The sequence below is a fragment of the Kryptolebias marmoratus genome, linkage group LG10 (genome assembly GCF_001649575.2).
Source record: "Kryptolebias marmoratus isolate JLee-2015 linkage group LG10, ASM164957v2, whole genome shotgun sequence".
Lineage (NCBI taxonomy): Eukaryota > Metazoa > Chordata > Actinopteri > Cyprinodontiformes > Rivulidae > Kryptolebias > Kryptolebias marmoratus.
Genome location: NC_051439.1, coordinates 22,144,186 through 22,155,013, shown reverse-complemented (window position 1 = coordinate 22,155,013; position 10,828 = coordinate 22,144,186). Strand labels below are relative to the sequence as shown.

At 45.1% G+C, this 10,828-nt stretch overlaps 2 protein-coding genes across 7 annotated transcripts in view; both read right to left on the bottom strand.

Moving 5' to 3' along the window:
• Positions 1 to 182: 182 nt before the first annotated feature.
• Positions 183 to 3,796, bottom strand: pgrmc2 (progesterone receptor membrane component 2). Its single transcript, XM_017439564.3, has 3 exons — positions 3,405 to 3,796; positions 1,548 to 1,703; positions 183 to 632 (listed from the first exon to the last, which is right to left on the bottom strand). The coding sequence occupies exons 1-3, from the start codon at positions 3,745 to 3,747 to the stop codon at positions 535 to 537; spliced, it is 597 nt and encodes a 198-aa protein (XP_017295053.1). The 5' UTR covers positions 3,748 to 3,796; the 3' UTR covers positions 183 to 534.
• Positions 3,797 to 5,285: 1,489 nt separating this feature from the next.
• larp1b (La ribonucleoprotein 1B) overlaps positions 5,286 to 10,828 on the bottom strand; it is a 19,311-nt gene continuing 13,768 nt past the window's right edge. For 5 of the 6 annotated variants that reach the window (XM_017439570.3, XM_017439574.3, XM_017439573.3 and 2 more), the window contains 8 exons: positions 9,457 to 9,568; positions 9,055 to 9,224; positions 8,863 to 8,969; positions 7,597 to 7,757; positions 7,375 to 7,519; positions 7,180 to 7,289; positions 6,707 to 6,834; positions 5,286 to 6,454 (listed from right to left, as the gene is read on the bottom strand). In XM_017439570.3, coding sequence (XP_017295059.1) covers positions 6,242 to 6,454; positions 6,707 to 6,834; positions 7,180 to 7,289; positions 7,375 to 7,519; positions 7,597 to 7,757; positions 8,863 to 8,969; positions 9,055 to 9,224; positions 9,457 to 9,568 — 1,146 coding nt within the window. In that variant the 3' untranslated portion in view covers positions 5,286 to 6,241. The remainder of the gene's footprint in view (positions 6,455 to 6,706; positions 6,835 to 7,179; positions 7,290 to 7,374; positions 7,520 to 7,596; positions 7,758 to 8,862; positions 8,970 to 9,054; positions 9,225 to 9,456; positions 9,569 to 10,828) is intronic. The other variant, XM_017439571.3, reaches the window with a different exon arrangement.

The following is a 10,828-nucleotide window of genomic DNA, read 5'->3' as shown; positions in this document are numbered from 1 at the left end:
ACACACACACACACACACACACACACACACACACACACACCTTCCCTCAATGTTCTTAACAAATACAATCACATGGTGACAAACAAAAAGAACTAGTAGTGCGAACACTACAAACACAAACGGTCTGGAAGAAGTCGAACGAAACAGAAACGGTTGATTGATGAGATTTTTGAAAGATAAAGCAGTTTTAGTTGAGAGTTGAGTGAATCATAAAGACCTCAGACCAACAAACACTTCCCCCACTCCGACAAACGACAAAGAGATTTTAGGGTTTTGTTTCGGAAACATCTAATAGCACTAAGTCACTCCCCCCCCCCCAACAAAAAGAAGCTCCTCATTAAAGGTTCCTGATTGCTTTCTGTTGATAATCTTTGCAGGATGACGAGGGGAGGTCCGAGACTCGAGTCCGGCCCATTGCAAACAGCTGCAGCACCAGACGGATTCAGTGGGGCGGTGGGGTGGAGGCGGGGGGTCGGGGGGGGTCTGTCACAGCTGTTTGGGGCTTCTGGCTTTGGTTAATGCAATGGGAGCTGCTCAGTCATGCTTCAGGTGGTCCTTGATGTCCTCCTCGTCCGTGTACTCCGACGGCTCGTCTCCGGGCTTCAGCAACCTCCCGACGTAATCGTATTTTTCTGACAACACAAAAAGCTCAGCATCACTCGAACGGTTACGGACGCTCAGAGTGAAGTCACAAAGACTTAATTGAATTTGTCTGCAAATTAAAAACTCGTAAACAAAATGTGTGAACGGCTGCTGACTGGGAATGGATCAACTTCACTTTTAAAACATGTTTAAAACGATTAAAGTGCTGCACAATAAACCAAACAACAACATAAATAACAACAAATCAATCAGGACGAACAGAAAGTAAAAATAATACAAAAATGAAACTAAATATGATAAAACTGTACGCTGAACATCAGCAGATTGGTGTCAAAATGAAGTTTTTCCTTCTGGAATAAGAATCATGTGTTTAAAGGTCAAGTTTGTTTTTAAATATATTGAAAATTAAATCTTTCAGCTGCACACAGATTAATTTTATTTACTTGTACTGCCAATTTATTTACTCTTTTTTTTAACTTAAATTATGACTCAATAAATTCAGGCCCAATAATTTAAATTTAGTCGGTCAATGTTTTGGTTTTTTCTTTAATTACAAACAAATAAACCTAAATGATTAACACTGGATCGGGTCAGACTTTCTGTTACTCCAAAGTGGGAAATATAGTAAAAAATTAAAAGAGAAAAATGTCACTTTCCCTCTTTAGCACCTTGTGTTTTTTTCTGCACACATAAAAACAAACATCCATCAAATACAAAACCTTAAACGAGCAACTTCTTCTTATGCAAATGTGGGCGTGTTTATATTTTTAAAATCAGGTTTATAGTCTGTAAACTGTAAAAGAACCACACCCTGGCTTCATTTAGCCGTTTGGTTGCTCGACCGAAAAGAGAACAACGTGATCTTAAAGGACATGAAATCTGAACCGAATCATCAGTTCCTGATTCGTCTCTTGAAGCTAAAAGCATCTGTTTAAAAAACCTACCCATAAACTGCATTTCCCACTCCCTCACACTCTCCATCTGTACAGCGGTGAGGTCCGACAGGTCGTCGTACTCGTCCCGAAGGGCGTTCTTCTCCAAGCAGAAGGTGGCGAGGCCCCTCGAAGCATCCCGGCCAGCGAAAATGCCGTAAGGACCATCTGAGAGACGGAAAAACAAACCGAGTCGTTACAGAAACATTTCTACCCATCGACTTACTCATTAAATATGAATTTATGGGTTAGGGTTAAAAGAAAAGAGCCTGAAAATATGAGCTCATTAAAGCAGTCGTTTATAAGCAGTGAACTTCCTGTGAACTCTTCTTCTGCGACTCTCACTGTTTGCCTTTTTTAAAGTGTAAACAGCAACTTCAGGCCTCTCTAATGTCCAGACAGGTGTCCTACTTAAAGAAATGGGCGTGTTGGAATCTCAAAACATGATTGGTCCAATCCAGTTAGGAAGTAGGCGTTCCAAAATGGCGATAAACCTTAATGTCTGTTATTTATTTAAAAAAATAAAACAATGTGCTGACAACAGTTTAAATTTTAACAAGGGGTATTAATGTTCACCTTCTGTCTTAATAGTTACAAACAATAAACAAAGAAAGGTTAAAAACAATTTATTACAGCTTAATTTACTTTTGTAAAACAGACACAAATAGCACAAAGTTTTCAACGCAAGCTGGCTTCACATACTTTTGATAAAAAAAAAAGGATTAAAATCCATTTATTCTTTAGCTTTTTGCTATCTTGCTAGCTAGCTCTTTATTTTGGAGCACCTACTTCCGGACTCCGTGGAATCGGACCAATCACGTTCCGCCCACTCAGAGAATGACTCCGCCCCTTTGTATTCGTCTGATACCCGTGTTTGCTAATACTAACTCCTAAAAAAACACCTATAGAAAGTCTATAAAAACATGTTGCTGCTTGTATTAACCTTACAACAGATTTTAAATGCAGACAAATAATTTATTTTGCTAATCTGTGCAGCTACTTTAGGAGAACTGCTACTGTTTGTCCCATTAGAGCTACCGTAGCAGAAAAATATTTACTACATCTTTTCTTCGCTTAATCCTGAAGAATAAATGTCAATAAATTGTAGTTTAATTCACCACAAAGCAGCTGTCTTCAGTAACGAATTTGAACTGTTTAATGTGTTTAAATCTCAGGTGACGAACGCGATGCTAATCGCGTTAGCCTTCCTACGGCATTTTCAATGTTAAACTAGCAGCTATGCTAACTGTTGGCGAGCAGTCTGTTTTGTTTGTTTTTAACACGTTGTTGCGCACTCTTTATCATGCTTTATATTTAACAATCGGTGTTAATTTCTGTAAAACAAACAAACAAAATAAGTCAGTCATTTACGCTTTAAGATAATCTCAACGCATCGATAATCGTTTTTTTAATCGCATCGCTGCCTTCTGAATCGGACCGTGAGGCGCCTAAAGAATCCCACCCTGAATATTTATTATTAAAATGGTGAATTTATCTCCATCATAAATATAACAGAGCTGAAATGAGCTTTTTCCTGCTTCTGAAAACAAGTGGCGGGTCCGGAGTATACCAGCCGGACTGCACGGACCGTCTGAGGGCATGTCAACAAGCTAGCTTGTTAGCATTAGCACAACAGATAATTATATGAGGACACTCCAGCGCCTAATAAAATAACTTCAGCCTGAAAGTGTCGAGCGTTTACAGTATTTAAAGTGATAAGTTTGGAGCTGTTATCAATGCTAGCTAACTAGCTAGCAGCTAATCCCATTCAACACAAAGCCAGAGGCTAACGCTCACATTCCGGTCCAAGCCGAATCACCACAGGCGCCAACGTGTCAGCTAGTCCCGTTACCTGGACCCCCCGCTCACCTTTCCCGTAAAACTTTTTGCCGCTGGTCACGTCGAAAACTTTCATGTTGACAGCCATGAGAATGCGTGGGTTCTGGAGCCCGTCGTACTCCCGCAGTTGCTCCAAAGTGAAGTCCCGTCTTCGCATCTTGGGGAGCGTCGAGGCCTCGTCGCCGTGGGCCGCGTCGGCGCCGAGCCGCCTGCCCCACCGCCGGTACGCCGCGAAGCAAACGGCCGCCACCAGGACCACGATGCTGGCATTCAGCAGCATCCCGCCCAAACCGAGCCCGTCCAACTCCTTCGGTGTCCCCTGCCCGCCCCTTGAGTCAACTGGTCCGTTCGAACTGTCTCCATCGTCCGCCATGCTGCACAGTTAGCGCCTACCCGCCCCTGGCCAAGTGCTGCGTTCACGTGCCGTCGGGAACGAGAGAACCACCAGTTGAGCGAGCGCGGCGCCGTCCGAGGAGACGCATCCCAACCGAAATTGGATCAAAACACGCAAAGGATCGGCTTAGCTAACCAAATAGACACCAAAGACCTCCAATAAGTAAAGAGTGGCGATATAAATATAAACACAACTATATAGACAAACCCACCCATCATCTAAAGCTGAGGTTTACACGAAACACGTAAAGGCATCAAACTGCTCAGCAAAATCTATTAAAGGTGGATTTTTATTTTATTTTTAAGGCCTAAATTAAGATTAAACAGGTAAATGTACAAATGTGGAGGAAGGAAAAAAGCAAGCATGTGAGCTTGTTCAAATAAATAAACAGAAAATGGCAACAAAAACTCATTGTTATGAGACAAAAAGTGGTCAGTTTCATGTAAATAACCCACAAGTTAATGGAAATACTATATACTGAAACAAAACATACACTTGCATAGCCCCCCTTTTTCTGTATTAAGGATGTACAAAGTATCTACTATCGATTTTATTCACATATTCAGCTTATTATCACCACCAGCTAAAAGGTTAACGGCAAGCGATAATGTTTTTATCCACATCTTTGTGTTTTTTTAGCAATATGCCCCTTGAACCAGAGGACAGTTTGTAAAATATTGGATCTACACACAGCTAATCAGCTTTACCCAACACAAATATCAAGGTAAAATCTGGTGTGGTAGTAGCTGAAAGTCCTCAGAGCTCCAACGGATCATGATGACATGATTCGCGTGCAAAACCGCAGATTGTTTTGTTTCCTTTTGTCATATTTTGGATTTTAAGCGTATGAGGACAGCAGGACATTGTCCAGGAGGACGGGGAGTGTGGTGAAGAGAGTTGAGGCTCTCCTTGGGAGGAACGAGGATGGACAGGATCAGGAATGAGGACATCAGAGGTCCAGCACAGGTGGAAGGACTGGGAGACAAAGTTAGAGACGGTTTGGACATGTGCAGAGGAAGGATGTTCGAGACAAAGAGGACAGATATAGATGCTGTTAGAGAGGACATGGAGGACAGAGGACACAGAAGAGTTAGATGGAGGAGTAGGACTCAAAAAGAGTATCCCATAACTGGTTGTTTTTACCATTTCAGTTATTTACTGACCATGAAACTCCCACCTCCTTGCTCATTATTGCTTATGTGTGTGTTAGCAAAATATCTCCTGAACCAGTGGACGGATCCTAATGAAACCCGTCAGCTTTTGGAGCCAACTGACCTCAGGAAACACAAAAATGGCTCCAAATCAGTTGGTTTTACGGACACGGAGCTAAACCCTGGTGTGGTAGTAGCTGAGCGTGATCTCTGAGAGTCTGAGGCCGATCCCCTCGTTTAAACGTCTGCAGCAGCTGAAACAAACACACCTTGAGATCCGAAGCCTGGGAACAGAAACCGGCTCGACCCGCTCGACAACCCGCCCAGCGAACAGGAAACGAGCAGCACAGATCACACAAACGCAGCTTCGTACAATCAGTTATTTTATAATTTTTTTGTGTGTATTTTACAATTCATCGACATGCATTACACTCAAAACACTGCTAAGAAAACAAATCACTTTCTAAAATCAAATTAATAGTTCTAATAGCAAATCATTTTTTTATAATATTTACATTTTTTTTAATTAAATTTCAACTCTAAAACCTCTGAAGTCCAGTGAAGAAAAAGTATATTTTGTGACGCTAGTTTAACACCCATAATTCCAGCCAAAAACAATTCATATTTAACTAAAATTCAACAGCAAAACCATTAAAAACTGCAGTGATTGCCTAAGACTATTGCATCAAATCAAGTAAATGGGTAATAAATTATCTGCCTCGGGGTGTCAGGAGGAAAATTAACGGGAAAAAATTCAGCTTTTTAATGAATAGAAACATTATTTTTGTCGTTTAGCTGCACCGTCCGGCTGTCGGAGAGGAGGAGGAGGAGCTTCGGGGTTTAATCCTTCAGAAATTTAACGGCTGCAGTTGCGAACCTGATTGTCTAAAAATAAAACTCACACGAGCGTCGTCGATGTGTTCAAACCCCGACAGAATTAGGAAGACCTTTTAAAAAATAAGAACTAAAAGCAGAATTTAGCCACACAAACTCATGATGGAGAGGGTCAAGGCACAAAAAGACGAGCTCCTGTTTTGGTACGATCGCAGTCACGGTTTAATGGCTCCTCGCTCGTTGCGGCAAGCGGTTTGCTCCTCGAGTTTTGGCACCTGGGAGGTGAAAGGAAGGCATCTTTTCGGACGAGTCGTCCAAGCTCAACGCCGGTTATTTGCTTGCTTTAAAATGAAATGCACCGATAAAAGCCATGAAATTAAGTCAAGCGCCGCTCGGCTCGGTTCGCTCCCGACGCCGGCCGAGCCGCTCTGGGAACCTCAGACTCACTCCGGGACGACCGCGCCTCATTTGATCTGGTCTCCGCGGTCCTACTTCCCACCTCTGGCGTCGGGCTTCTTTCCGCGGGGCGCTGCCGTCTTCTCCGTGCCGTCCTTGGCGGCGGCGGCGTGCTGAGGGCCGGCGCTGGAAGACTTGGACGCCTGCTTCGAGGACACGTTGGAAGCCTGGCGGCGACGCCGTCCTTCGTCCCCGCCGGAGGACGAGTGGCGTCTCCTCCTGCCTCCGTCCTCTCCGATGGGAGGCTGCGGACAGGATCGCACCGTCAGTATTTCTTACTGCCTTGAAGGGCGGGCGATCATGTAACCGCCTCGTCTGTTAGCAAAATATCTCTGGGACAACGTCAATTTTACAAATACGGAGCTAGAATCTGGTGGGAGTAGCTGAGAGTGTAATGCATGTCGCCCGCCACCAGAAAAGTCAAGACAAAATCACTTTATTGTCCAAAAAAAGGAGACAGTTTGTTTGAGTAAATCCTACAAAATAAGAGCGCTCACCACCACCCTGAAGTCCTCCAGGTTCTTGAACTTGGACAGGTGCTCCTGCAGCTTCGGGTCGATGGGCTGGGTCTTCATTTTCGAATACTTCAGGAAGGCCCAGAACTTCTCCAGCCCGTACAGCTGACCTGGAGGTGAGGGGAAACGGATCGAGACGACTCAGCAGAAATCTAACGACCATCTGAATCAGGGGCGCTCAGTCCTGGTCCCGCAGGTTTTAGATGTTTCTGTGACACCTGACTGATTAACTGGCTTCTGCAGAACCTGCCGAGGAGCAGAGAAACATCTGAAACCTGCAGGATGGAGGTCCTCCAGGACCAGGACCAGGACCGGGTGAAAAGATCAGCTTCTGCTTTATTCTGGAGTTAAACACCTGAAGGAAACAGAGCCAGGTGAAACATGTCTGACGGTAATTTTGGGGCTTTTGAGGATTTATCTGAACAGCTACATTAACGAGATTAACGAGTCGATACCTTTCTCGAAGTCCCTCAGGGTCTCCTCTTGGAAGTCTTTAAAGAGATCCAACCTGAATCTTTTCTCCAAACCGTAGCTGTAGTATCTGAAGAGACACTCCAGCCCGTACCTGCAGGAGGACAAATTCATTTACTGGCTGTTCCAACCCGTAACGCTCCCGGGTCAGGTGGGGCGGCGGCGGCAGATCAACCGACCTGTAGTTTTCTTTGGCGTCTTCCAGCGCAAACTGTTTGAACTCCTCGTACATCCTCCTGTTGAAGTTGTCCCTGAGGAAGAAGGACCAGAACCGGAACAGGGTGTTCATCTCCTGAGACTGGCCGATCCCCAACCGTTTCCTCTCTGCGGAGCCAAGGAGAGCGCCGGTTACGATTAAAAGAGAGAGAGAGAGCGAGCTGGGCGAGCGGCAGCCTCCGTACCATTAAGGCACCGTCGGCGGTACTTGTGGTAGCCCTGCTGGGTGAAGCCGTTGTCCCGGAGCAGCTCGTGGGATGGATGCCAGAACTTGGGCAGAGACTGGGGGGTGCAGCCGAAGGTTCCCGACGGCGGCGCTCCTTCTGACGGCGAGGCGTTGGAGCTGCTGAACGATGGCGGCGGCGAAGGGGAAATGAAAAAAAGGAGGTTTGAGAGCACAGTTTAACTTCTAGACCCGTTTTTATTAAAGTCTCGGACCAGAACGAACAGAACCAGGTGACTTTCTTCACACCGACTGAACTTTAGATCGATCCACGGAGAAAAAACAAACATTTTTGCTTTTTTGTTAATGTTACAAATTAATGCTGAGTCAGCGTTTAACGCTGTTTTCCTGTACGACTCCTTCTGCTTACTTTTAGCTGTTTTTAAACGTTCAGAAATCCAAACATTCGGCTCGATCAGGAACAGGAACCTTCGGCTTTCAGCCTCTGTAACTTTTAGACTTCTTGATTTTAGAACAATGTTTAAAATTACATAAAAATACATTAAAAGTTCCTTTAAAACACATCGTTCTCCGTCCACTGATTTTAGCTTCTCATGCCACTTTTAGCCTTTAGCTGCTGTTGTGCTAAATTTAGCTTTTAACTACAATCTGGCAAATATAAGCGTTTAGACATGTTTTGTTATTTTTAGCATCAGCTGCAGTTTTAGATAATTTAGGCTTTTAGCTCCTGTTTTTCAAACTTTAGCTTTTAGCAACAGTTTTGTTTAGATTAGCTTTTAGCTATGATTTTGCTCATTTTAGTCTATTTTTAATTGGGGCACCATTTTGCTGAATTGAGCTTTTAACCAGAACGTTGCTAATTTTAGCGTAGCATGTAGCTACTTTTAGCTGTTAGCTACTGTCCTGCTAAGTTTAGCTTCTCATGCTACTTTTAGCCTTTAGCTGCTGTTGTGCTAAATTTAGCTTTTAACTACAATCTGCCTAATATTAGCATTTAGATGATTTGTTATTTTTAGCATCAGCTGCAGTTTTAGATAATTTAGGCTTTTAGCTCCTGTTTTTCAAACTTTAGCTTTTAGCAACAGTTTTGTTTAGATTAGCTTTTAGCTATGATTTTGCTCATTTTAGTCTATTTTTAATTGGGGCACCATTTTGCTGAATTGAGCTTTTAACCAGAACGTTGCTAATTTTGGCGTAGCATGTAGCTACTTTTAGCTGTTAGCTCCCGTCCTGCTGATTTTAGCTTCGACGGTTCGCCTCTCGTTACCTGATGGACGCAGAGCGCGACCGGTGCTCTCGGGAGTCCATCACCCAGCCGATGTGAGCCTCGTGGGGCGGGTTCGAACTGTGGCGGGTCTTCTTCTTCCTCGGCATCTGGAGCGCAGACGGTAGAATCAATTCGAGCGTTTCTGCGCCTCCCGGGAGGAGGAGCCTAAACACGAGGATTCCGGACGCTCACCTGTCCGTCGATGGGCGCGCTCTCCTTCATGACGGGGTAAAAGCGCGGCGTCTTGCTGGGGTCCTGGCGTCCGGGTGTGCGTGGCGTTCTGGGTGTTCGGAGCTGACAAGTGCTGGGCGACTCTGGGACCGTTGTAGGCAGAGAGCGAGCGAGTTCCACGCCGCCGTCCACTGAGAGAAACGGACGACAAAGACTCACTTTGGTGCCAACGCTTCTGATGATTCCTTTCATCTTACGCTGTTAGTTGAACATTATTGCACCATTTCACTTTAAAAAAAACAATAAGTCATAAACAAAGACGGTCCGGCCTCGTTATTGGACGACCATCTCGTATTTTGGCGCCGTTTCGTTTGCGTTCTGTGTGAAAACGAAACGAACCGCGCGTCGGCTCCACGACCCCACCTGGCATGGGAGGAGGCGGGACTTCCTGGTTCGGGTCGACTGGCGCCTTGGGCGTGAGGGTGTCGAACTCGTCTTTGCTGATGACGTTCAGCTTCTTGAAGTTCTCCACGTCCTTCACGGGAACAGAGAAACGGGTCAAACATGGCGTCGGCGACCACGTTCCAACAGAGACAGGAAGTAAAAACGAATTTAAACCCTGAAAACTCGACTGATTATTCTGATTATCTGTTATCGGCATCAACTTTCCTCCGTTTCGCCTCAGTCAGGCGCTTTGAACTGATAACACGCAGCCGGCGGCGAACTTTGACCCCCCCTCCATGCACGCCAGCATCTGTCGGACTGTGGAAAAGGCGGCGCAGCTGGCCTCGGCGTGTTTATTCTTCTGTAATCTTGTGGGCTCAGGTGGAGGATTTCACAGCCGAATGAACCGAAAACAGCCGAATTAAAACAGAAATAAAGTGTTGAACGGATTCAAAGGGGAAACCTTCAGACAGTTACAATAAGCTTCCCAAAGCAGGTCTAACACGGACCGGTACCGGTACCAGACCCAGTTACTGAGCCGAGACCATCAGAGACTATATGGGGACTCAAATCTGTAAATTTTCTGCTGCAATTTTACCAAATCGTGACTCTAAACGACCGACCGGCTGTTTGTAAAACTGAATTCTTGATGTTATTTATAATCTGTGTTCAAGGCGGGAGGAAACCAAGAACCCCGGAGAACGTTTGGAGACACTTTGGAGACGTTCGCTGATTAGCCTCAAACTGTCGCAGCTCGTTGGGATACCGCCTTAAGACTAAAACTGTTCCTTTAAGTCAGGGTTTTAGGTGTTTCTGCTTCAGCACACCTGATTCAAACGGTTCAATCACCTCCTCGTTACATCATCAGCTTCTCCAGCAGCTCGTCATCGAGTCGTTTATTTAAAGCAGGAACACGTCTGAAACGTGCAGGAGAACCGAGTCCAACTTCTAACATTCGCAGCAGTTCGGTTCCACGGTTCCTCACCCAAATCAAGTCTTTGACGGATTTCAAACCCCAAAGCCCCGCCCCCTTTTGGCCTCCCCAAAGCCCCCGAGCAAATCTGGAGTCGGAGAGAACCCAGTCCCTCTCCAGGACTAAGGTAGGTGAGGAGGTGAAGGGTGGAGGCAGTAATCAGACCCTCCAGGATTTCTCGATGTTGCGATCGCAACTATTAACGCAAAAATCAAGCAAACCCCGCGAAATCACAACTTTCCCGCAACTTTAACCCAATATTTTTTGTTTCTAAAGTGATTCGCCACCGTTTCTGCGGTCTAGTCTCTTCTTTGTGGGTTTGTGTAGCGTGGAATACAAAATAACCCCAAATAACTCATGAAGAAGACACGTGATATC